The sequence below is a fragment of the Cebidichthys violaceus genome, unplaced genomic scaffold (assembly GCF_023349555.1).
Source record: "Cebidichthys violaceus isolate CVI_PGR_0920_01 unplaced genomic scaffold, fCebVio1.0.p SCAF_105, whole genome shotgun sequence".
Classification (NCBI taxonomy): Eukaryota; Metazoa; Chordata; class Actinopteri; order Perciformes; family Stichaeidae; genus Cebidichthys; species Cebidichthys violaceus.
Genome location: NW_027176269.1, coordinates 450,531 through 478,290, shown reverse-complemented (window position 1 = coordinate 478,290; position 27,760 = coordinate 450,531). Strand labels below are relative to the sequence as shown.

The 27,760-nt window shown below is 40.4% G+C and overlaps 1 protein-coding gene across 1 annotated transcript; it reads left to right on the top strand.

Moving 5' to 3' along the window:
• Window positions 1-1,999: 1,999 nt before the first annotated feature.
• pcsk6 (proprotein convertase subtilisin/kexin type 6) lies at window positions 2,000-27,546 on the top strand. The gene is made up of 21 exons (XM_068732007.1): window positions 2,000-2,152; window positions 3,644-3,748; window positions 5,643-5,753; window positions 5,848-5,991; window positions 6,232-6,308; window positions 6,992-7,080; window positions 7,907-8,079; window positions 8,171-8,383; window positions 12,039-12,139; window positions 13,199-13,302; window positions 13,446-13,563; window positions 14,331-14,519; window positions 20,327-20,463; window positions 20,572-20,727; window positions 20,867-20,969; window positions 23,400-23,596; window positions 25,037-25,124; window positions 25,217-25,320; window positions 25,492-25,621; window positions 26,321-26,433; window positions 27,013-27,546. Exons 1-21 carry the CDS (start codon window positions 2,000-2,002, stop codon window positions 27,108-27,110), a joined length of 2,703 nt encoding a protein of 900 aa, XP_068588108.1. The 3' UTR covers window positions 27,111-27,546.
• The last annotated feature ends 214 nt before the right edge of the window (window positions 27,547-27,760 follow it).

Genomic DNA, 27,760 nt, shown 5'->3' with positions numbered 1-27,760 from the left:
GTATTTCCTCTGTAAATCACAGCTCTGTGCCTCTACTGAGCTCTCTGGAGTACTTCCCCCTCTAGTGTCTGTGTGCAGCAAGATGTTGGAGATGTTCTACCATCTCTCCATCTATCTATCTTCTGCAGGTAGACTAGTAAGTTCATCAGTCAGCATTGATGCCTTCCTCTAACCATACACATGCACAGCACTGAGCTGATCCAGTATATCCTCACCAGTAATAATGCTCTGAAGCATTCTGTGTACCAGTAGGCCTACGCTTCCCAAACAGCCTGAAATGGAAAAATATATATAATATCTATCCAAGTATCCTATGTGGGAGAGGGGCTCCCTATAGCATGTGCTGTTCCTAATGGGCATACATTGCAGTAAATCATTTAGATTTATTTAACTCTGTTGAGAGATCGTAGAAAAGTATGAAAGTATAAAAGTATAACTGTTATAACCTGTAACCTTTTGAATCAAGGTATAACCATTGAACCTATAAACCTTTTTACTTTTTGATAGAAATGATTAAACCTATAACTTGCTTTACTTTTTGATAGATGTGATGAACCATATAAACTGTTTATGTGTCTTTATTAGAATAGTCACTCTAAAACGTATGCTTCCTCTTGTGAACAGGATCAAACCAGTTACATTCTGTGTTAGCTCTAAAAGAGGGGAGGACTTGTGTGTGAGTTACTCATGAGCCTGAAGGAGGTGGAGCTTTTTAGCAGCATAAAAAGGAGCAGAGAAGGGCAGTGAGTCATAGTACAGTTCTAAATGTTCTCAGGTCTGTCTCTCTCACACACACACACACACACACACACACACACACACACACACCAAATAACCTATAGCACAAATAACAATCTGAAAGTCACTTACACAAAGCTTCCGCATAACATTTGCATTACATTTTAGTGCCGCCTATGAGGCACACATTATCAGTACTGCGGATCAAAAGTCTATTACCTTGATTAATCAAGTAATCCTCAAATATTTCTGTCTGTTTAGGGATATCTGTATCTTGCTAAAAAACAAAAACCTGTTGGGCTAGTTACAAATATGCAGCAGGTATTGTTATTATATATTTTGAAACATATTTACAGCTCAGACATATAAAAGATACCTTTAATATTATGTCAATGGTCCTTTTTTGCCAGTCAATGGACTGACAAATGTGTTTATAAGAAAATGAATGGTCCTCCCTCACCTGCCTTCAGCTGAGCAGTTGACAAACTTCTTTTGTATAACTAGTAAATTGATCTTTACAGATATCATTTTAAATGTAGGTTAGGTTCAATGTTCAGGTTCATTCATGCTGGATAGTTTTTCTGTGGATTTACACTCTAAAAATGTAATATTTATTCACATGTCCCCCCCTCCAATCAAAAATGTGTCTTTCTTATTGTTGCTAGAGCTTCATGTGCACAGACATCGTGTCTTTGTCGTTTTCGTTTTCACATTCATCTGCTGAAAGAAGGGGGGGGGGCACTTTAAATCTCACTTTAACATGTGTGTGTATCAGCAAGAGTTTGTAAATTCACAACTGTTTCACAATCACAACTTTTCTTTTTGTGTTTAGTTTATTTAACTGTTGATGTCATTTATTAAAAACGTATGACGAATATTTCATAAGTAATTTTTTCGTGTATGACTTAAGAAGCTTACTTCGTGGTGTTTTCATACAGGCTCCTGCGTTCATCTGTGCGGTTGTTGTACAGAGTAGAGAGTGAACGTAATCGCACCTGCGGTAAAATCACGTTCGGTCAAAGCAGCAGCATCCGGTTCGGGCTCTGATTTAATGCTCACCGGGTCTCGCGGTGATCTCTGTGTCATTGGCTGCTGCCGTGCGTTAGTATCGCAACGGCCCCTCCGAGGTTTTCAACCGGACCGTGAGTTCCACCGGGACGTCTTCAGGATTGACTTTACCGAACAGCTACGGCGCTCACTAAAACAAAGATCCGACACTCATCTCTTCAACCGACTTGCTTTTTTCCACTTTGAAGTCACAATGACTTCATTCTTGCTGTTCATTGTATTAGCAGTTGAAACGAGTCTATCAGTCGGTAACGTTTTCACGAACCACTGGGCGGTGCGGATCACAGGTGGTCAGCAACAAGCTGAGAGAATCGCAGCAAAATATGGATATATAAACTTCGGACAGGTAGGTTGACCCTGTTTATTTGCTATCACTGCTATGGAATCCTTGTGTCTTTGGCATGAAGTTCACTTCTGATCTCTCAACTGTTTGAAGCAGTTGTGAACGCCAATTTGAAAGCCATAATATAAATATTATGTGGATGTTGGTAAAGATTTGAGAATTCACGACGTTCCACCCACATAGTTGACATTACATGGATTTAAATTAATTTAAAACCAAAGATCTGTGAGGTTACTCTTGAGGTAAAGGTTGTAATGAATGTTCTGTGCAGTAACTTTCCAAACTGTACATGTTCTTGTCTGAGATAACTGATTGACTGCTAAGATATTGAAACATATACAACGAAGATTACCAAATTGCTGCCACTTTCTAATGCGTTTTATAATTTGTTATTCATAGTTATTAACTTATTTTCAAATTCTAAATAGATCAGTAATAAGCCATTAACAACAATAACTTCTTGGTTGCCAGAGTGAGAAAAATTCTTCTTGCTGGTGTTTCTCCTACTCCAACCAGACACTTGATGTATCCATTAGGTGATGCGTCCACTTGGCATCTGGAAAAACCTGGACCAAAATCCATTGTATTAACTTGTTAAAATCCATTTCTCTAAACTCGGTGGCTGATTAAAAGTGTGAAACCCATAAACAACCGCCAGGAATGGTTGTTTTACAATCACGGAAACCCCAAAAATGTTCTTATTAATGGCTTATAACTGATAACAATGTACATGCAGCTAAAGTTAAGATATCACATGATACAAAATGACGTGTTTTTCTTAGAATAAGTGTATTATATCTACATATGAAGCAGGTCCTCTTCACGGTGTGTTTGCAGTAGCCTAGAATGGACAACCCAAACACCGGCTCTGGAGAGGCCCATTCTCACTTTGGCGTCGGCCACCGTCCTTCTCCGACACGCTCGGCACACAGGAGTTAGTTGCTTAGACAAGTAATGTTTTGTTTGTGTATAAACCTGCTTTTAGTTCACATAGATGATTACCCGATAATGATCGTGAAACATTGCAACATTTTAGGAGCTTCTTCTTCACTTTGGATTTGTGTCCTGTAAATTATTTATTAACAATTAATAAAACTGCACCACGTAGCAGTAACTCATCGTGTTAACCGTTAATGAAGCCTGCCGTATTAGAAAGTGGTACTGGATGGGCCTACGGTGTGTAGAAGAGAACAACTCAAGACGTGTGGTCGAGGAGGTAGGGAGAGGATGAAGACAGCAGTGGCTGCAGTGAGCCAGCATGTGCTGAAAATCATGCTCACATTGTTGGTGTAAATTCAAGAGAGAACATGCATATTTACTGAATCATAAACAGATGGCCCACATGTGTTTTGAATGAAGGAAAAGCCAGACCAGATCAGTGTAAAAGCCATTTGGATAACATCAGCTTAAAATACTTAGCCATCTTTTTATAGCTTACATTCCAGTGTGGTTGTTGTCATTGTCTTGATGTTGCTGCTGGATGTGTTTGGTCAGATAGGAAGTCTGGAGGACTATTACCATTTCCACCACAGCAGAGTGGTTCGCAGAGCTGCATACTCTTTCAAGGGGCCCCACAGCTTCATCCATATGGACCCTGAGGTGAGACTCGTATCAGTTTCTTTCAAGTGGAATCAAAATGTTCCACAGAGGAGATGATCACATTAACACATCTTTCCTCTTGTCGAACATCTTCTGAGCTGACCTGCCAATCCTGGACATAGTTTAGAATACTGGCAGCGGTTCACATATTTCTGTATTTTTTCCATTCAATTGGTTTATACAGTGGTGTGAAAATGCTGCACACCTCTCATGATTTCAAAATGTTGACCCACCTTTTCTTTTCCACTTAAATTATAAGAAAATTACACATTTATTTGTGCAGTTATAACCAACATTGAAATCCCAATGCGTTCATAAGAGGAAACAGATTCGCTTCTGCAGGGCTGATTTTCAGGTGCATGAAAAAAAAAGAAAAGTGCAAGACAGATTCACCCGACTCCAATTGTGCTAATTTTTAAAAGTGAAAGACACGCCCCATATTTACAACTAAAGCCGTCATTAGAGCATGAAGACAGCAGTGAGCTCACTGTGGACACTTCATCCAATCAACAATTAGCAGGATATTTGCAACTGTGAGATGGAAAAAAAAGTAAAAATTATTTTATGGAAATATATAAATGACCAAAGTACTGAATAAAATGTGGGAGAGAAAATAAGATTGCGGTAACAATGAGCATTTAGAAATGAATTATGCGCCTTTCTAGACCACCAGCGCTATATGTCAACATGGTGTCATATCATATGACCTCATGAATGTGAAGGTGTGATGCCAACTTTGAGAATTGTATTGGGAACCAATCCCATCGGATACTTATGATTGTATTTACCATAACACGTAGCCAGCAATAGCAACCGGAATTTAATAGACAAAACAGCAAATGGTAAAAAAAAAACGGTCAATAGGTACACAGGTACCACAATACAATTTTGTTGAAAGTAATGTTTTGATACCATATTGTCTTTTTCCATAGAATTTTTTTTGACATATGACAGTAGGAAAAACATAGGTGTAGATGTCGCACGGCAGAATATTTAATCGCACTGGTTCCCTCGACAAAAAGGTTATTGAAGAAAATTATTATTATTTATTATTATGATTATTATACCTACACCTTTTACAAGAGTAGCTTCACAAGTGAACACCACTTATGATTTTTGAAGCGTGAATGCAATGGGCAGAAGTAAAAAGCTAACTTTAGTCTCTAACCAAACACCACAGCTTTATGAGTGTGAGTAAACACAACGAGGCTGTAAAGGTCTTAGTCAGCATGATGAAGTTGTTTTGATATCTAATTCAGCCATTTGTTGGCAGCTGCCTTTTTTAAGACACGTAAAAGCTTAAAAAGTCTCTTAAGCTTGTGTTAATCACAGACCTTATTTAATCATCTAACCAAAAACCCATTCAAAACAGATTGACTTCTAGATGGAGGAACCGGAAGTGCCAAAAATGCTAACTTATCTCCAGGTATTAATACTTATTTCTGCAGCACTCTATGCTTTGTCCAAGTCGAAGTACCTTTTTGTTGTTTGGTGATTAACGTTACAACAAGCGATTTTCATTCAATGGTCTCTTCGCTATAGACTTGTTTTTGCACAAAGGAAGTGAAAACATCTTTTTCTTCTACACTCTTTTGGTTAGTGTGGACTTATTAACACCAGAGTAGCTAAGATGAACCTTACGTCTCTGTAGTGCCTCCCAACATCGACTCAGCTTGAGCATCTAACTAATTAGTTTCAACAAATGGTTTAAGTGACTTTGTACACTAAGAGAACTTGCGTATAACTGGTGCAACGGGCTGCTGTTTTTTGAAATCCAAGTTTTGACTTTAATTATACAGAAAAATATATTTCAATATAATTTTATTGGTGTTGACAGCCTGACTTTTCTTTAATTGAAACTGATTTATAGTGTTCATTCCATTTACATCTTTAGGTGGACTGGGCTCAGCAGCAGGTAGTAAAACACAGAGTAAAAAGACATGCCCAAAGTGACCCCAGCTTCATTCATTTCAATGACCCTAAATGGTCCAACATGTGGTACATTGTAAGTACAGAACACTGAATCATTCATACTGCCATTTCCATTTTGACATGAAAAGATAAGAAGTTTGGTGCTTGTCTACCATGTTTCTTTTCAGCATTGCAATGATAAGAACAGCCCTTGTCACTCAGAGATGAACATTCTGGCTGCCTGGCAGAGAGGCTACACCGGCAAGAATGTGGTTGTCACCATACTGGATGACGGCATTGAGAGAAACCACCCAGATCTGGCTCAGAACTATGTATGTGCCATCCATCCAACCAGCTCCGAATATGGATACAGTTCAAACTGAAAATATGTCTTAATGAATTTAATTATTGCTTTTAACATCTTTGGCTGTTGCCCTAGGTTAGTAACATGTTTGGCTGCAGTTCATCACTACAAGAACTAAGATAGAAGCTTCTGTAACTGAGCTGCTTTCTCTGTCTCAGCCTCACCAATATGTTGCTATTTCTTCTGTTGTCCTTTATCGTTTCTCTAGGACCATCTAGCAAGTTATGATGTCAATGGGAATGACCATGACCCGACGCCACGTTATGACTCCCGCAATGAAAACATGTAAGAACAAATACCACCAATGTCTTTATCGTGTCACATTCAACTTAAATCCATTCTGCAGTTCCCTCATCTATGTCCCTTATTCATACTAGTACTGAGGTGCGTGTTGGATCGTCCAACCCTCTAGCGTTGGTTTTGGAAGTGTCAGGAACGGCCTGTCAATGTACGCTAAATAGACATCCGTCGTGAAAGGATGTTGTGCAAAAATAACACTTTGTCAGGTTAAGGAAAACGCTAAATTGACTGACTAACGAATCACGTGTCAAACTGGTCACATGATTAGCGACTCGCTATTGATTTATATCTCTATATTACATGGGTACCTCTGGGCGCGTAGTAAGGATGCAGGTGTGTTTCCATTGGAGTTAGTTTAACAGTGACTCTACGCATCAGTGTCAGATGCTGAGGAGCGCTGACCGAGCTGCGATATTGGTGAATGGCTCACCTGCGATCACACTGTATGGACATAATGACGTCTCTCATTTCAATGATATATGAAATGCATTTTGGTGTCGTATATAAAATAAGCCTTCTCATTAGTATTTACACTGCCAGGTTATTTTATTTCAGATGTGCCTTTTACTAATGCTCACATTTCTTTCTGCCTTTGAACATGTCTTTGAACCAGATCACAGCTATGTGTCAGGCTGTAATTTCTGTGTTTGTTCTCCGTTTACATGTAGACATGGAACTCGGTGTGCAGGTGAAGTTGCCGCAGTGGCCAATAACTCCCATTGTACCGTTGGGATTGCCTATAATGCTCATATTGGAGGTAGAGTTCTCTGTCCTTTACTAAACACTCACATCAGACTAGTAGTGTGGGTTGTTGAACCATCACTATGTTCGAGACATAAATATATCAGCAACAATTCAATGAGTTTCCATTAAACGTGGTGCAGATATTCATGGTTCATATAGGATGGATCCAAATGACTCTGTTGATCCCCTGACTTTTAATTTAACACCATAATATATAGAAATATCTCAAAATCTAAGTTTAGTACAAACATTCACGGTTAACAAACACTGAATCCTAATAAATTTGTTGATCTTACTATTAATCAGGTCAAAATCCGGTCGTTGTGGTATTGCATGCATGTTGGACTGTAACTTCTTTATCATATAGTCTTTTTTCAATGCTTACTAAAACAAAACATAAAAAGATACAATCTATACTTAATGGTGTTTCACGATCAAGAATCAGACCTCAGGTCCCTGCAGAGGTAAACCTTTAAACAGCATTTCACGGGTGAGCTGAACCAGTTGGTAGTAACTATAAGTTATTTGTACCTTTGAATAGTTATAACTACTGCAAAATATATTTTATGAGTTCAACATATGACTTGTGTGAAAAATCAAGCATAACCTTCAGCCATCAGATAAAGTATCAGACAAAGACAGCAGAGTAAAAAGTGTAATTCTTTTGCTCTAAGCTGAAAAATATAATTGTTATTTTGTGTAGATGCTGCTTTTAGCTGTTTATTTATACACCCATTCACTGTATACTCTGATGAAGATGCAAGGAAGACTGGGTGCCTTACATTCATTCCATTTGAAACGAGTTTGATGTATTGGGTTCGATGTTACCTTGGACACAGGGATTCGGATGCTGGATGGTGATGTGACTGATTTGGTAGAGGCCAAGTCCCTGGGAATCCGACCTGACTACATTGACATCTACAGTGCCAGCTGGGGACCAAAAGATGATGGCAAGACAGTGGATGGCCCTGGACCGCTAACTAAGCAGGCTTTTGAGCAAGGCATCAAGAAGGTTTGATCAGTTGTAAAGAAAAAACAGAACTTTTCTGAGCAGTCTTATGCATGATGGATGTTTGAATAAAATCACACTTTGCGTCACACAGGGACGCAAAGGCTTGGGGTCCATTTTTGTCTGGGCGTCGGGTAACGGGGGTCGACAGGGAGATCACTGTTCATGTGACGGTTACACCAGCAGTATCTACACAATCTCCATCTCCAGCACCACAGAGAGCGGAAACAAGCCCTGGTACCTTGAGGCCTGCAGCTCCATCATCGCCACAACATACAGCAGTGGAGAGTTCAACGACAGGAATGTTGTGAGTACTGCTTACATTTAACTGTAACTGTAGCTCAGACAGTTAGATAGAATGTGTGTAATTTTGATGACAATTCAAAACAAACTAGTTACCCCAGTGTGATGGGACTGTTGAATGACTGGCTCAACTTAATACCGATGTCTTCCACATGACCTACAGTACGTAAGTAAACGAGACCATCAGCGAGAAGATTGGCTTTTTCTTTACAGTCATTGGCCTCGCTGCTCTGCCGGTCCTAGGACTCAGCTCTGAACACTGACTGTGAACATACTGGAGCGTTTAGCAGCTGAAGATCATTTTCTTAGGAGTTTGGTGGTGACCAACACAGAGCTAAAAGGAGTGTGATTACTGAATCTACATTTATCAGTTTCCCATAGAAATCCTTCCAAGGAAAAGCTCATGTTGCTCATTGTACTGGATGTGTGAATTCTTTTGCCACATCCACTTTGACTATTTTACCAGGGGGTATTATGTCACACGTTGAAAACAATTAATTAAGCTAATACAATACATGCTAGTAAAATTGGAGCACCTTATCATAAAAACTAAAACGTTTTTCGTTAGCATTTAAAACCTGTTAAGCCCGACGGACCCAAATTCGGGTCCGCTGTAGCATTTAACGTCCAAAAAAGTCCATTTATGCATGTACAGTGCCCTCCAGAATCATTGGCACCCTTAGTAGATATGAGCAAAACAGGCTGTGTAAAAATGTCTTTGCTGTTTATCCTCTTGGTCTTTCACTCAAAATATTCACAAAAATCTTACCTTTTCATTGAAGTAAAATTATTGAAAGAAAAAAAAAAATGTTGACATTAAATAAATATTTTTCTCCAAAACATGTGTGCCATAATTATTGGCACCCCTAGAAAATATCATGATTAAAATCTAACTGAAGTATAATTCCAGTCATATTTTACATTTGTAAGTTCACCTGTTTGATTAGGAACTCTTAAGTGGTCAACCATGACTTCCTGTTTCACTGGGGTATGAATATGAGATGATACAGGCCAAATTCCCTTGGTCATTCATCACAATGGGAAAAACCCGAGAACACAGTGACAATGTGCGACGAAACGTTGTTGAGCTGCACAAATCAGAAAATGGATATAAGAAAATCTCTAAACAGTTGAAAATACCCATTTCCACTATCAGGGCAATAATTAAGAAGTTTAAAGCGACAGGAGATGTTAAGAATCAGCCTGGAAGAGGACGTATGTGTACATTGACCCCACGTACCGTGAGGAGGACGAGTCGACTGGTAAAAGAATCTCCAAGGATCACAGCTGGAGAATTGCAGAGGTTAGTCTTGGGGTCAGAAAGTCTCCAAAACTACCATCAGACGCTACCTACATCACCACAAGTTGTTTGGGAGGGTTGCCTGAAAAAAGCCTCTGCTGTCAATCAACAACAAGCTAAAGCGCCTACAGTTTACCAAACGTTACTGGACTTTCAATGGGACCGGGTTATACGGTCAGATGAGACCAAAATAGAGCTTTTTGGCAACAAACATCAAAGGTGGGTTTGGCGTAGACAGAAAGATAGCCATACAGAGAAGCAGCTCATACCCACTGTGAAGAATGGTGGTGGATCTTTGATGTTGTGGGGCTGTTTTTCTTCCAAAGGCCCTTGACATCTTGTTAGGATACATGGTATCATGGACTCCATCAAACACCAGCAGATATTAAATGAAAACCTAACAGCCTCTGCCAGGAAGCTAAAAATGAGCCGTGGTTGGACCTTCCAGCAGGACAATGATCCAAAGCACACCTCAAAATATACTCAAAAATGGTTCACCGACCACAGAATAAAGGTTTTGCCATCACAGTCCCCCGACCTAAACCCCAGAGAAGATCTGTGGGATGAGCTGAAGAAGAGAGTCCACAAGCGTCGACCTCTGAATCTGACTGATCTGGAGAGATTCTGGAGGAATGTCTCAGATCCAGAGCCATGTGTTCACCAATCTCATCAGCATTACAGGAGAAGACTCAGAGCTGTTATCTTGGTAAAGGGAGGCTGCACAAAATATTAAATGAAGGGGTGCCAATAATTGTGGCACATATATTTTTGAGAAAAATATTTGTTTCATGATAAAAATGTAATGTTTCTTTCAATGATGTTACTTCAGTTAAAGGATAGATTTTTGTGAATATTTTGAATGAAAGATCATGAGGATAAACAATAAAGACATTTTTTTGCATCTCGTTTTGCTGATTTTTACTAAAGGGTGCCAATAATTCTGGAGGGCACTGTATTTATGAATATGAAAAAAAAATAAAAAATTCCAAAAAGAAATTCAAAATCTGGGTAAAACAAACAATCTAAGACATTCTTACACACTCCAAACACCATTCTACACAAATAGTGTACGCAAATAAAAAATGTATCACAAAATCACGTATTTCTAGCCATAACTCGGTAAGTTGACCAAGTTCTATTGGTAGCACCGACCGTGTGTGTTTTTGTGTGGGAGAAGACCAAAGATCAGCAGAGGTTGTGTTTGCTTTGACTGCGGTTTGTCTCTCACATCATGTGGAAAGTAGATAGAAAAGAAGTCTCACTCTCACACACACACTCACACACACACACACACACATTCTCACACACACACACACACACACACACACACACACACACTCACAGTTATGTCGAAGAGGCCCTTGTCGATTTTCCTCTCGTCTTCCCAACAAAAGCCCTCAATCAGAGGCAAATGGTCATTAGCTCGGTGCGCATCGTTCAAAGATGCAAACTGAAAAGCTTGCCGACACATCACCAAATATCTGACTCGTCAGGGAACTACAGCCAATGAAAGTACAAGGGAGGGTTCACCTGTTAGTCACCCAAAAAACGGAGGAATTTGACACTAACAGCTAAATTTAGAGCAATTTATTTTACAAAAAGATATAATGTATTTTTACAACTTCATTAAATCACTGTCTTTCATTAAGAAAATAGTGTTATTTTACATCAAATGTATAGATATTCATAACATTTTGAATATTTTCTTACCAATTGTTGAAATGCATCCACCACATGATAAGACACTTTTTTGTGATGTGATGAAATGTGTTTAAATCTTAAAACACAAACTTAAGAAAAAGGAAAACACTGAATCTGGGAAAAAATAAAAACGGATTTCATAAGGCCCCATTTGTGTTTTCAAGTTTCAGTCGGTTGCAGTCTGCGAACTCACGCTCGATGCCGTCAGATCCTACACGCGAGGCCTTAAGTAAAGGAACCCAGTACTGGATTATCACTGGATTTCAGATGTTGCACAATTTCTTCTCAGGTTTTATAGCTGATAGTACCATATTGTGTCATGCTAATTGAACTTGTTTTATGTAAGTGGATTAAGGGACAATACAGACCCTCTCTCTGATATTGAGGAACTGACAGCTTGTCTAATTTGTCTAATAAGTTTGTAAGCAAAGACGGATACAAATGACTTGCATGACTTAGTGGATAGAGGGTCAGGGCTACTGACACGGGAGGGTTTATCACCCGGTCAACAGGAACAAACAAGGCACAGGCAGGGTTTTGGCAATCGTGTCAGAGTAGGACAACTGCTTTGTGTTTCTCATTTCCAAATGATGTGAAGTCTCTCTTTAACGATGCCATAACCTAACGGGAACTATACTGTGTTTGTGATCCCTTGCAGGTAACCACCGACCTCCGGCACCTCTGCACCGATAGTCACACCGGCACGTCCGTCTCTGCCCCCATTGTGGCTGGAATCATAGCCCTCGCTCTGGAGGCCAAGTCAGTCGAGTTCTCTCAGTCTTTCATGTTTAGATGATCTGTTGTCAAGATACTGCATAGTTATACAGCCAAAAATATAATTTCTCTGAATTTGTTCCATGTTTTTTGTTGTCAGGATGTTTACCAAATTCCTCTCTGAAATTCCAAAGCTGTTTTTTTTTATCTTTAAACAACCCTTAAGAACAGTAAGTGTGAATGTTCACAATGCTCTCAAGGGACAGTGATGCCGCCGTTATATTTTCCACTACCCATGCGTGTGATGAAATTCACCTACAGCAAGAATTGTGACTCCAGTTAACTATCTAGAGTCAAAGTTCAATTTAGTTGAGCCGCTCTCTCTCCTTTAAGCCTTGTTATTTGTGCGCATGGTGCCACAGAGCGAGCCTCCGTAGTGGTGCACAAGCTACAAGCATGCAAATAGACATTTCTTAAATTACTGTCACTGCCATGCTCAACAAACGTGCTTTATTGCAGTATTCTTCAAAACGCTAGAGGGCATACAAACGTATTGTACTTTGAAGAAGCAGGAAGACAACGAGTGTTACCAGCAAAACAGCATAAACCAACCTGCACAATGCCGAGGAGGAATTGTAATTAACTGTAAACTCATATGTCATAATAAGAAACTCTTTTAAGCATGCCTGCCAAATACAGATTAAGTTATAAAATGCTGAGTAATATCATCAAACAGCTACAAGCAGCTCTAGCACAGAGGAATACGATATATCAGGCTTTCAATACACACACAAACCTTGTTTGTAGGAACATTGTTGGTTCGGGTCTTTTCATGGGATTTGTTAACAATAGGAAATTATAATATAATAATTACTTTAGCTTCAGTTACCAATGAAGGCTGTGTTGCCTCTTCCTCTTTGTATCTACATGTGTGAATGTCCTGTAAAGTTGACCAATGGAACACAATCATTTCTGCAAACCTGGTTGAACTAAAGACATTTTACTGACTCATAACAATCAAAGGCTCATCAAACTAACAAAGATATAGTTCATAAGTCGCTCTGTTTGGCCAAATGAGATGAACAGTGTCTTTGGTTCCTCCAGCCTTTTGCTGACATGGAGGGATGTGCAACATCTTTTGGTGAGGACATCAAGACCAGTTCACCTGAAAGCTGATGACTGGAAGAGCAATGCTGCGGGACTCAGAGGCACACTGCATCCTACTTCTAATACATTTACTGTTTTATACTGAAAATACAAAACTGAAGCTTTAGATAATTAAAGAAAGTCACAGTTTTATCTGTCTTTACTTTGTCTTTGTCTTGTAATCAGTCCGTGTCTTTTCTCACAGTCAGCCACCTCTACGGCTTTGGCCTGGTGGATGCAGAGGCCATGGTGCTGGAGGCTACGAAGTGGAGGACTGTTCCTCCTCAGCACACCTGCAGTCAGATGCCTGTGCGACGCACCAGGTGAGATAAACTGTAGGCATAAGTATGTTGCTAAACCGTGAGCTTTCTGCAGAAATGAAAGTGGCTTCTGGCTTCAGGTTTAGCTTGAGAACAATCAAACAACCGCTACACCCCATTTACACTGAGTCACTTTATGCGTCTTAAATCGCTATGTGGTCTCTGAAAAGTGTGAATGCATCTAAGAAGCATTCAAGGCAGATTCAGATGTGATTGTTTGAGACTCATTCTTGCCAGATGTTGAAAATGTGTAAATGCATCCCTCTCTCACACTTACATATATGTGACCCTATCTCCTCCCACAGTGTGTGATAATATCCACTTAATGTCTGATGTTCTTAATAAAACCATCATCTCCCTTTTCCTTTTCTAAAGTTTCACTGAAATTAATTGTTTGTTCTCTGTCTGATTACATAAATGCGTTAGTTATATTAACACAGTGCAGTCACATACATTCAATCTCTAGAGTTAGAGTTAGAGCTGTGAAGACGAACAGCCTTCAATAACACGCACTGACCAGTTACCAACACTATGACGGTGCAGAAAATACCCTAAAATGACAGAATTTGAAGGTGTGAAGAGTGTTTGCTTTATTCTCTTTGTGGATGATGAAGGCGGATAGCTTACTATTATTACTTTCTTCTCAAAGCTTTTCGCTATTGTTGTTGTAGTTTTTTCAGAGTCTGTTGCAGACTTCACAGACAGAACGTTCCAGATCAGTGGGGGACAATCTATTCTAACAACTTTGTAATTGCGCAATGCTTATGCAGGTACATCCATGCTGGCCAAAGTCTGAACAGCAACATTACCAGCTCTGGGTGTTCAGAACAACCTGACCAGCATGTCGATTACCTGGAGCATGTGGTGGTCAAGGTCCTGATCGCCCACCCATGGCGAGGAGACATGGAGATCAACCTCGTCTCTCCGTCTGGGACGAGATCACAGCTGCTGGCCAAGAGGTGAGAGCTACACTGTACACACCAATGCATGCTGCAGGCCCAATATCAACATTATTAAATTGTCAGTTCTACCAAATTCCCCACTTGAATCTGTTCCTATTGGAAACAGTTCACAGTGAGGTCTGTGGATTCCCCTAAATAACTGGAACATTGTTGTTGGCAAGACATAAGTGGAATTTATCAGCCCTCCCCAATCTCTGCTAAACTGAGTGTGGTATACTTTATGCATGCAGGCCATGATGAGGTATGTTCCAAATATCAATAATATATTCTGTATTCACCAAAATCAGGGGTCGGCAACCTTTACTGTCTAAAGAGTCATTTTGTTATTTTCCACCAAATCAATTTCGTCTGGAGCCGCAAAAGCTATTTGATATCACAGCTTATAAAGTTGTATATATAGTTATATTATGTATACAAAAACTATAGTTTGTTGTATTATGAAAATATAGAACAAGACATTTTATTGCTATTCCACCTGTTCTAACAACATCACACTCTGATGAAGAGGAGTTTGCTGCAGCGGTTGATAAATCGCTCGTTCTCGTTCATCTCCAGTGATGCTGTTCATCTGTGAGCTTCTTCTGGAAGTCTTTCTACATTACATTGTTCACACATATCAAGCATACAGGTGAGCAGTGAAAGCTCATTAACACGTCCATGCAGAATTAAACTCTCTATTTTCCTCCGTGACTTTTATTTTTTGGGATTGATCCATTGATAGTTTACCAAGGGTTTATGTTGCGCCAATACTTTATGATAATGATAAAATAATAAACACGGGGCTCCGTAATCTGAAGACGGCAGCAATTTTATTCACTTCTCCCACACTTCACCGGAACCCCTTTTTCTCCTTCCGTCTCATCCTCCACAATAAAAGCACCAAACACATACACAGGAACACTGCTTCCTGTTGGTGCTCAACATAATAGCTTACAATAGTTTACCGAGGGCGGAGGTCTGTAAATCATAATTAGGTTCGTTCGACATAAGCCAGGCGTGCGCAGAATCGATCACCGGCGATCGGCGCACAATGCATGCCGGGTAGATTTGCGTCCGACTTGCTCTGACGTCATGAACACGTGGGCAACGTTAACCTCACGTGAGCGAGGCGGCCGCAGGTTTCAGAGCCAGGCGCTGCAGAGTTGCTCTCCACCGACTGCATGACCCCAGGGCATGATGGGAAACGTCTGGCTGTCTTCGGATCAAAGAGCTGATTGGCTCTTAGATTTGACAACAAACAACACGTTTTGTAGAAAATCCTAATTTTGTGTAATTAATTGTAATACTTAACGCTAGATTGTTGGCCAATAGTCTCATTTTGTGCAATGATGTGGCTGATAATAATAATAATAATAATAATATGAGGTTATTTATTTAGCATCTGTAAATCAATATATTTATTGAGAAAGCCTACATCCAACTTGATGTCAGCATTTGTTCAGTCAGAGCACTGAATGTGTCCATCCATTAACAATGATGGTAGAATTGTTTCCTAGTATAATAGGCTGTGGGACTGTTGCATTGTGGTCTAACAATGGGAATGTGACATCCATCGACAGCACAGACTGTATTTGGAAATCCAGCTGTTTGAAAGTGTAACTGGGACATGTGACGTGCTTCCCCTGTAGGCCACAACATGTGATGAGACACATGTGTAGTGACCAGGGAACAGAAGGGATGGAGATGTGTTGAAATGTTGAATCTGTCTGCTCACCCCTACATGACTCCAGGTGAGATAGAGTCCACAGACACTGAACACTGTCACAGACAGGTGGTGTGGTTTGCTGTCTGTTCATGTAGTGTGGTCCCATTGTAGTCATAAGGTCCTAGTTAGCAAAGAAGAGACTCAAACTGACAAATATCAGTGATTATATTCAGCCTTGAAACGCTGTAGATCAGATTCCTCCTCTTGTCCTCTTGAGAGCCTGAAATGACTTCTGAAGTCAGAGCTCTGTCCAGAGGAACCACCTCCTCAACTAATGGGGTATTTTTGGAACCAACCTAGAAGAAGAATAATGAAAATGATTCTTAACAGAATTCTAAAGAACTCTTTAACCATAGAGGGAGCAGTTATTGAATCATGAAAACCATGTTTCACCACAATGACATCCTTTTTATGAAATAATACAAATTGTATTAAATTACATTCCTTGATTATTATATTGTTTTTAGTTTTATAATTTGCCTAAAACTGGAGTTCTGGTTCACTTTATAATTGTATATGTTAAGGAGATGAAAAGGATAGACTCGTACACATGTTTAGGAATATGGTTTGATGCTCGGCTCCCCTGGAATAAAATGGTAAATAAATGTAAAAAGGTTTCAAATGTAATGAGGAGCTGACAGGTCTGTTTTGAAAGCTATATATATATATATATATATATATATATATATATATATACTGTATATATATGGGTCTGATAAGATCATTACATTACAGTCTTTAGCAGACGCTTTTATCCAATGTGACTCAGCACATTTCTACAGCATAGAAGCTACGGGAGCAATTTTGGGGTTAAGTGTCTTGCTCAACATGCGACCAGAGCCGGGGATCAAACCACCGATCCTTTGACTGAAGAACGGCCCTGCTCTCCACTTAGCCACAGTCGCCTGAGATCAGTTTGAGACTACGGCTGTGTTGGCGTCTAAAACCTTGTTTGAAAACTGGATGTAATGCAAGCATGAAGAATATGTAGTGGAGTCTTTAAAACCACATCTGTGCCGGCATTGCAGGTAGAATTGGGGGAAATGCCATTGGAGTTGAGAAGAATCCAGATCATGATGACATATTGGGTCAGTTTACAAGGACAACAACCATCCAACAATAAGTACTATTGAGCCATGCTGGGAGCATGAAAACAGGCCAACAAACAAGTTTGGTTGGGTTGTGAAGAAGAAGGCTAGTGAGTTAGCTTTACTGGATGATAGGAGTTATTCTCCAGCTGTGGTTCTGCCAGTTGTTCCTCCTTGGTTACTGCCACAGCCTGAAATTGATCTCGGCCTCCTTGAACTGATGAGAGATGAATGTGGGGGAAACTGTAAGATCTTCAAGTCATACATCAGTTACCACAATTAAATACAGATTTATACAGATGGATCTAAAGACCCTAGAACTGGTAGAACAGCAGCAGCAGCAGGAATCCCAGAATTCCATTTGCAGTGTAGGAAAAGACTCAGCGATCTGTGTTTACATGTGAGATGATGGACATAGTTGTTGCATTACAGTGGGTAGAGAAGTCAGGCTAGAGAGAGTAGTAATTGCATCAGACTCATGTGCAGCGCTAACGAGTTTGACATGTTGCTCCTCCAGAAGCAGAGAGGATTTACTGTTTGAAATATTACAATCACTATTCAGAATCCATCAAATGAGGGAGTGTGTTAGTTTAGTGTGGGTCCATGTTGGAAGGAGAAGGTAGATAAAGCAGCAAAAAGGGCTTTGAAGAGTGGAAGACATAATGTTCATGTAAATATAAGTAAGTCAGAAGCTAAAGTGGTGATTAAGGGACAAATCAAGAAGATACGTCAGAACTAATGGAATAAAGGGAGTAAAGGAAGATATCTGTTAAAATAAACCATTGGTTAAGAGTGCAGGATCTAGTGGACGAACTAGGAAAGAGGAGACGATTATGACTAGATTAAGGAATGGCCATGCTGGTCTTAACAGTTCCCTCTATGTTATTGGAAAGCATAATAATGGAAAATGTGAATTTTGTGAAGAAGAAGAAACTGTGGACCATGTTTTATTGTCATGTCAGAGGTAATGTATATAATATATATAACATATATTATATAGTATAACTGTACGAGTCAGAGAGAGAAGTTTTGAAAAAAGGTCTTAGAGAGAGTGGAGAGGAGAACATCATTAATGTATTTAAGAAAAGCTTTAGTGACAAATGTTGGAAACTTTTTCTGGAATATTTAGAGTCAACCAGACTAATGAATAGAATTTGAGAAAAAAATAAATTACTTTTGTATTTGTATATATATATATATATATATATATATATATATATATATATATATATATATATATATATATATACACAAATATATATATACAAATATATATATATATATATATATTTGTATATACATATCTTTATTTATTTACACACATATAGGTATATGTATGTGTGTATATATGTATATGTATTTATTTTCGTTCAGTTGTCGTATTAGAGTCCTTAATCCACACTCCAGATCAGTGGTGGAGGTAATGCACCCGAAAGCTGTTTGCCAACCGCCATTAAAAAAACAAAAGAAGAAGAAGAAGCAGGCGGCTGAAAACGGTCCGACTTGAACGCAGTTTTTTGTCACCGCCCCCTTCTTTTCCGCCTGCTCTCGTCTGCTTTCCAGACGAGGCGCAGTTCATCTCGAACGAGCCTATTAGCTTGACAGCGACGTAGTAGGATGTGACGCACATTTTAGTTGACAAACTATTAAAACATGTTTTATTTTGGCGGCGTGTCCAGCGGCGTTACCGGCCCTACGGAGCGGACTTCCTGTTTACACCGGCACTCACCCGAATGTCCAGTGTACGTGAATAGTCACGTGATATTTTTTTCCAGTTGTTTTAGTCTGAACGGAGATCATTTCGAAAACGATGCTGAAACGCCGTGTGGACGGAGGCGATCGTTTCCGTTAGTGCGGATGTAGCCTCAGGGAGCCGCAACAGAGGGGCGGAAGAGCCACATGCAGCTGCAGTCAGAGCAGAGAGGAGGCGCACTCTCGACGTATTCATATATTTGCACTCTGCAGCTAGTGTATTTATAGGTGCTGAGCTTCATTTTTACACAAAACAAATACTAACTGGAGCTGTGTTTCAGCTGCAGGACAGCAGTGAAGGTCCAGGTATAAAATGCACGACCCGCCACTGAATCTGTGTAACATCCAGGATGAATAAAGAGAACAACAAACACATAAAAGGTTACTATACCTGTCCGATGTTGAACTGATGTTGATTTGGTCACATTCCACTGTTTCTGAGACATTTTTAAGCTTTGATATAGAATCTTACATTTTTTGTGGTCAAAGCGAAGTGTAGAAGAAGAAGAGAAGCGTAGAAGAAGAGAAGTGTAGAAGAAGAGAAGTGTAGAAGAAGAAAAGTGAAGAAGAAGAGAAGTGTAGAAGAAGAGCAACGACAGAACAACATAAACCGACCCGTGGGCTCTCTCTCGCCCCCTTCAGTGAGTCAGAGGTATTGTTTGCCTCTCTGTGCTTCTTCACTGAGGTTTAATGTCAGATCAGAAACACTAAACATGTTCTACACAGACGTGAAATACATTATTCTATGTAAATAAAGGACATATAATAAAAGAGTCTACAGATATTACAGTGGTGACAAACAATGAGACAGAAAAAGACTCAACAGTTAGTGAGGATTCACAGTGAGGAGAGGAACAGCTGGTCACTGTCTCACCTCACTGTCTCCTCTGTTTGAACAGGACATGACATCATTCAGAGGTTCTGATTATACAAATGATTGAAATGATTGGAATCATACAGAAACTACATTTATAGCACAGATCAGTAGAGAAATATTAATGTTTATTTTATCATTATTTGTTTTTTACTCTTCATGATGACAGGACCTGCCTCCCCTGATTGCACGTCCCTGGAAAGGGGCCTTTGGCCACCCCACTTTACAGTCTGGCCCAATTTGGCGTCGCAGCAGTTGTGATCCTGCCAAAACAAAACATGCAGATGACATTTTATAGTTAATCTGAATCTAAACTGAGCAGAGTTGGAAGCTTCTTAACTTCACCTTTCTCACATTTCATTTCACCTCACTACTATGTTTACAGGTTGTTTGACAGTTCCAACGAGGGCTTCAGGAACTGGGAGTTCATGACGGTTCATTTCTGGGGCGAGAGGGCAGAGGGCATATGGACTCTGGAGATTGTTGACTCACCATCAAAGCTACGCAACCCTGAGGTGCTGGGTAAGGTCCAACAGCAAATGTACACACTAAGGCATACATTTAGTTGAACCACAATTGAAGCTGATGTCCTTAAAAAAAAAGCTTTATTATTATTGTTACACTTCACAGGCAACCTAAAAGAATGGACACTGATCCTTTATGGCACATCTCAGAACCCTTACCAGCCCCACGGTGCTCAGCACTCCCGTTCAAGGATGTTGGAGATCCCAGCCCCAGCGGAGATCCTGGAGGAGCCAGAGCTGAAGGAGGAAGAAGAGTACAATGGTGAGAGCTCATCGAGTCTAGAAATAGTGATAGTATAATGAATAGAGCACGTTTCGGAAAGAGAGTTATTAGCTGTTTGCACTGGTGATGATGATGATGGTGGTTGTTGTTGATCTTTATCAATGTGGTGCTCCTCAAGGACCATGCCACAGTGAGTGTGGAGACCAGGGCTGTGACGGACCAGATACTGAACACTGCCTCAACTGTGTCCACTTCAGCTCAGGCAGCTTGAAAAGTGGCAGGTAAGAGTTGACCGAAGGAAGTGGAAAGCCCTAAACTTAAACTTAGAAGCAGTATAGTTTTATTAACAATGGATCACATGACTGTGTGTAATGTGAAAATGGTCACTCATATTGGCAAACTCTTAAGAATTGTCACAACTCTGCAGTTCCCCTCAGCTCTACAGAGTGTTTTAGCTTCTTTCAGCTGATTGTTAAGATTCTATAGACCACAACTTTAAGGGATACCTCTCATGCATTTCCTTATTTTTGTATATGTTGGGTGTTTATATTAAACGTGGCCAAAGTGTCAAATAATGAGGTAAACGTATGTAAAAGTATCACAAACATGACCCTTGTGAACACCGCTGTGTTTTCAAGGATTTTTCTTTTACTTTGGCTACAAGCTGACATTAGTTAGTGCCAGATTTCTGTATATGGTCGTCTGCTCCAGGCAAAGCAGGCCCACAAAGTACATGGACGAACTCAACCCATGGATGCTCAATTGGCAGCTCACTCTGTCTGGAAAGTCTCCCAGGAAGATTTCCTTTGTGAAGGACAATTGATTTTGTTTGCCTTTCCTTAAGCAGAAAGCACCAGACAGGAAGGGATTCATTCAGTTCCTTTGTTCAACGACAGCCATATGCAAACGTTTGGTTTGTTCATGCCATTTCGCAGAGGACTCTTTCGTCAATACAGCCTAGTATGTTGACTAACTATGTATTTTTGGCTAAGCTCATTCTAACAGCAAACTGTAAGTAGCGCTTTATTACTGGAATGTTTGACTTCTTGTATTCTTGTTACCCAGAACCATGTAGGAAGCCATCACTAAAAAAGGGCACATTTAAATCACATATGTGGCAGGTGATTGGATGAGCTTTCTGACATTCAAACTCTTACCGAAGAGCAAAAGCATCTCTTCCGTCGAGAAAAACCTTCAGTGCCGTTTTTTGCTCTTCAATAAAGAAATACTCTCCAGTTCTGATATAACTGATGCCATTGCAACCCTCTAATGGGAGCTGCCTTTTTGATTTTGAACCAGCCGCCTCTCTGTGTGGGCTCACGCACACCTAAGCCCCGCCCCTGGCTGCCAGTAGCTCCTCACAGGATGCCGTTTGGTCCGTGCTCTGGTTTACCGGACTTGAACGCATTACATGGCAGGCATTGAAGCCTGACAAGATGGATTTTTGTGTGATATGTGATCCCACAATCTCGTCTCATCGCGAGAATCCAGCTGCCATGCAAGTTAACAACTTCACCACATTCCGCACAGATCATTTAGATGCAGAGAGAAGATTAGCGAGAAGAGGCTTCAGCTTTGAAGGTGCTCTGGATATTAGGTCGGGCTTAGAACGCTAAGTTACAACCGACATGTTTAAAACCAGGCGTGAGCCCTGTTGGTGGAACTAGCCCCTGGAACTTTGGTCAATTAGCTACAATGACTTGTTTCTGACAGAGGATGAACTGAGGGCCTGCATAAAGAGCCAGTTTAAGATAAATACTACGGATTCACGCTACTATAGGGGTGTGACGGAATTTAAATATGGAGCTGGAAATGAAATGCAGTAGGTCCCCTTCAATGTGTTGGTTGAGTCATTCCATTATTTGGAAGACTTTTAAGGGAACATTAGACCTGGGAATGTTTAGGGGACCATTAGAATAGGATGTTCCCTCTAGGGAAGTTTGCAGAATCTTTAGTGACATTACAGGAACCTTTCAGGGAACAACCTACAATGTTCTATTTTGGTGTCATGCAGGTCCTTCCATTACATTACAACTTTAAGAACATTTAGTACCATTACAGGAACCTTTAGGGGACCAAACTAGAATGTTACTTTTAAGTCCTTCCATCAAGTTCTCATCAATGCAATTAAGTTCTCTACAAAAAGTTGTCATATGACCAACAGGGAACCATATGGGAATGCTAACGTAACGTCCCAAATGACCTCTTTTTAATGTTGCAATGTGACCACAAAATAGCCCAAATGGAACGTCCCCCTCATGTCATATTGGGAACACCTGTCTGCCTTGTGCTCCACTCAAACAGACCAACTTCACACTACAGAAGCAGCTGAGGCCACCCTGTGGTTGTGTAAATCGCTCACATTTCTAGATATGTTTTGTATTAAAGAGCAGTAGTGTTATTTGTATACTGTTACAGTTGTGCAACAGTTATGAAGGGAACTTTTTCGTCTTAAAAAGTCCTAAAGAGATTGTTCTCATATGATCTAAAGAGAACCATATGTTTTTGTATGTCCCAAAAGTTCCCTTTGTAACGCCATGTTGCCATAAAAGAACTGCAGGACTTTTATAACCAAAAGAGGTTGCTTTAGGAACGTCGCCAATATTCTGTAAAGGTTGGTTCCAAGACGTTTGTCAGATCCACCCATACAAGCTAGTCCATATTTCTGCTGTAAACTAACTGTCTTTGCACCGTCTTACCTTTGTGTGTAGAACCTGTGTGAGCCACTGTCCACTTGCACACTATGGAGACATAGCGTCTCGACGCTGTAGACGCTGCTATAAAGGCTGTGAGGGATGTGTTGGCCAATCAGCCAGCGACTGTCTCTCCTGTCGAAAAGGCCTTTACCTCAACACACTCAACTCCAGCTGCATCAGTACCTGTTACCCTGGTTACTTTGCTGATGAGCGTAAGTCAACACATCCATAGTGTGGACCGAATTCAGTTGGTCTTTTATTAAATATCCGATATGTAACAGCCATGTATATCAGAGGTTGTCAACATTTTTTCTTAATGGACCTTTATTTTTGTGTTTTTTGATTCTGATTCTTCTGTTTTCTTGCGCATTAACCAATGGATGTGTTGGGGGTGTGTGTTGTTGTTGAGTTATAAAGGTTGGGCTCTATGTAGTTCAAATGTTTGGATATTATAACACAGCATCTCCCCTGCCAAAAAAAATCTAAAACTGTCACACTCGTGTTTTTGTTCATTATCCATATTAGCAAGCTAGTTGCAACAGTTGTAAATTGGTGATGACGGACTGATGGCCAAAGACTTACTTGTTTAAAATCACTATGTGGGCATGATGGGGAGTACTAAGGGAAGATGCAACAAAGACAAACCCCTCTAAGTTCAAGGTAATTACAACACAAATAGCCTATAACAGTCCGTGAGTTATAGGGAATATTATTCAGCTTATATACAATGAAATAACATTCACACAGACATTTGTCTTGCATCACATGCTCCAAACAATCAAAAGAATAACAAAACATCATGAAGGTCCCCCTCCAGCGATCATCAAAAAGACATGATACAATGTACGCAGCATCTGAGAAAAATACACTTGTCCCTTGTCATGTACACACACACACACACACAAAGACACACACACAAAGACACACACACGCGATTTTGTCAGCCAGTCTGAGGGTATGCTACGTTTATGACAGAGTGAACCTTGGAGCCATAGTATCCTGGTTTTCAGTAGGACTGAGAGGCCACTGATCCAGACTGAGCCTCCGCGCTGCAGGACGCTTTGTGTGGTGGAGCAGATGAATAGTTTGAGGACTTCCTTTCTGACTCCAGATGACCTTAGTCTCCTTAAAAAGTAAATCATCTGTTGTACCTTTTTGCAGATGAAGTCCACATGGTAGTGCCAGGACAGTGCAATGTCCACATGCACCCCTGGGTATTTGAATGATGATGATGGACAAATCATAACGTTTCCTGGTGGCCTGGGCGTAAATGGTCTAATGCCCGTGTTGTGGGGGTTTTTCCCGTTGTGGATCAGCTTCTTTGACTTTATGGTAAAACTCAATACCTAACTGCTGGCTCAGTAACTGTTATCTGTCTGACTCGTGGTGAGACACCACAGGATCTCACTATTAGGAAGAAGCAGAAAGCATAACACAATAAACCACTTTCAGCTATTGTCTGACAATGATTTAGATTTTTATTAGAATTAAATTTAGCTTGTAATCTTGGTTGTACACGTTGTCTCTCAACTGCAGCTCCAGCCTTGCCTCTCGGACTGTAAACAATGAGCAGTGCACTTAATCCATTTTGTTCTCTTAATTATTGTTGTTTGCACCCGTATATTGATGCATATGCATGTTGTGTATGCCAGATCAGAGACAGTGTCTGAAGTGTCACGACACCTGTATGAGATGCCTGAGGTATGCAGACAGATGCACTGCCTGCAGCGAAGGCTACCGGTATGTGAAGTACAGTGAGATTAGCATGTATGTTTTATTTGAACTTTGGTTTGAAACAAATTGTTGTAATGAAGTTGATTTTTTGTTTATAGTCTGGCGGGGATGACTTGTGTTCCTGAATGCACCAATGGGACCTTTTTCCATGTGGAGGAGATGACCTGCAGCCCATGCCATTCATCATGTAGGACTTGTACAGGTCAGTAGTGTCTTTGGCAGGTATACAGTGTCTTCAGTGTCTTCACAGCAGCAGCAGGTAGAGATTCAGGTGTAGGTGTGAATATATATTTTGATCACGTCTTTCCAAAAGCGTTGTTTGCTCCTGATCATTTTTTCATCTTGCCAGGCGTTTAATATCAGTTTTCCCCAGGGCCCGGTAAGGAGGAGTGTATCCAATGTGCTGAGGACTACCTGCAGCAGGAGTGGAGGTGTGTGCAGATCTGTACTCCTGGCTATTACGCTGCAGAGGCAGCCGGAGTCCCTCATAAGATGTGTCACAGGTGAGTGATTCACTGGTTCATCTCTGGATCATTGTGTGTGCCTGTGTGCGTCCGTCACTGAGTTAGTGTGCACATCTGTTTTTGTCCAAGGCTAATCTCGCATTCTACTGCAGCAAACACATATTTTTGGGCGGCCAGTTATGGCTGCATGCTCATTGACCTCTTGTGGTTGTAGTGACTCACACTTTCTCATAACACCTTTTATGGCCTGTTCTATACTGCCATTGACTTCCTGGTTATTCCTCACTCTCCACTCCTAATCGGCACCCCGGCCAAATGATAACATAGCTGAGTTCATCTGCAAACCCCAGCCGCACCCAGAGACAACGTGGGGCAGAAACACTTTTGCACACTGTAATTGTTTTTGACGGTGAGTTTGGCTAACAGCTAACAGAACTACCACTACGCACACTGCTGCCCATGCCTCCTGGCCCCTGCTCTGCGGCTCTCTTTTATTATTACTTTTTGGATATTATTACTTTTTGGATATAGTAATATATATATAACATATATATAACGGATATCTCCACACTTCTGAGTTCACCTTTCTAGTTTTAAAATGTTAGAGAAAAAAAAGGCTTACTGATTGAGTACTCCCAAGCAACTCTCTGTATATAATAGGAAAGGAACAAATGTTTGTCCAGGTTTTGATGATTTCAGCTCCGTTCTACTGGTTTTCATCTCGCTTTGTCCCCCAAGGTGTGAGGAGAACTGTCTGAGCTGCAGTGGCCCCGGAACAACTTGCACCAAATGCAAAGAGGGTTACAGTCTGGTCGGCAGGACTTGTATTGTGAATGCCTCCTGTAGTAATGGTGAGTGTGATATTCTAACCCACATCAGGTTCATTGTGCACCTCTACTGGCAACACTGGAGAATCTCCAGGATGAAAGCTGCTCTTTCCCCCTCGGACTAGATGTACAGTTCGTTTCTGTTTTTATTTTTACTAGAGAACTTCCCCTATAATTTATTTGATGTTTGGACAAATGTAACAACTAACCTTCTGTGTTGCATCTGATTTGAACACCAAAATACCCTGTGGAGTTTTTGACCACTAGCAGCTTTATAGAGCAATACTTTTACGCGTGGGTCCCCGTTTTGGTTGGCTGAATCACATCTTGCCACTCGTTACACGCCATTACACATTATCAACAGTCTCAGTGAGCACCAACCGGGATTTCAACGTTGGTTTCTAGTTCATGATATTCAGTCAGAACATCTAAGACGATATGTATGAGGTTAAACAGGCAGCGCATATTATTTGATGAGTGTCTACCTTTGATGAAAGCAGTTTAGTCCAATTGTTAAAATCAAGTAGACACTTGGAACAGGGAGCACACAGTTAACAGTTTGTGTTTCGTTACGCTGATTCTCTTCTCCGGTCTGTCGGTCAGCTGACGAGGTGTTCTGTGAGATGGTCAAGTCCAACCGTCTCTGTGAGAAGAAGCTTTACCGTCAGTTCTGCTGCCTCACCTGTCTGATGAGCGGATGAGGAGCCAACCACCATTGGATACCTCCGTCTCTTACTCTAAATCCGTCATGAAAAGAGACTGAAGTGTCATCACTTTGTCGAACCTATGTCTGTAATCATTCATGAATAAATACAATTTGTTTTCATTTGTACAGGGTAGTCGGTGGATGTATCGATTGAGAATGAACTTGTATTTTTGCAGGTTGCAGGGGCAGGTGTGATTTTCATAGAACATTTTGTAAACTGCAGCATGTAGAATGTGTACAAATATTCTGTACTGAAAATGGATTGTATTGAACATGTAAAACGGCACTATCGTGAATATGCCTTCAATAGGATGCACTGTTTAAAAACACTGCAGCTGGCACTTGTGTTATTTTATTTTGAGCTTAATATTTTCCTTATTATATATTCAGGTCAGTTCAAATGTAAATAATAAAGCACACATAGCTTTTTAAAGCCAGACATGCTGCCTCTGTCTTCTTTTACATTGGCTACCACAGCTTTATTAAAACATGATGCTTCAGCTCATTATGACTTCTACCCATGCTAGCTCTGCTTTTATTAGTACTATGGAGGGTTTGAACATCTTTCAGCTCGTTGTTTTTAGTAGCCCACATGCTTTAGTGTTCTGTTCAATCTCACTGCTCTCACCCGCGTCATCTCAAGCA

Coding starts and splice junctions, on each gene's coding strand:
- pcsk6 (XM_068732007.1), top strand. CDS start 2,000: ATGACTTCATTCTTGCTGTTCATTGTATTAGCAGTTGAAACGAGTCTA. Junction 5,992..6,231: donor CAGATCTGGCTCAGAACTAT/GTATGTGCCATC, acceptor TCGTTTCTCTAG/GACCATCTAGCAAGTTATGA. Junction 20,970..23,399: donor GGCAGCTTGAAAAGTGGCAG/GTAAGAGTTGAC, acceptor CTTTGTGTGTAG/AACCTGTGTGAGCCACTGTC.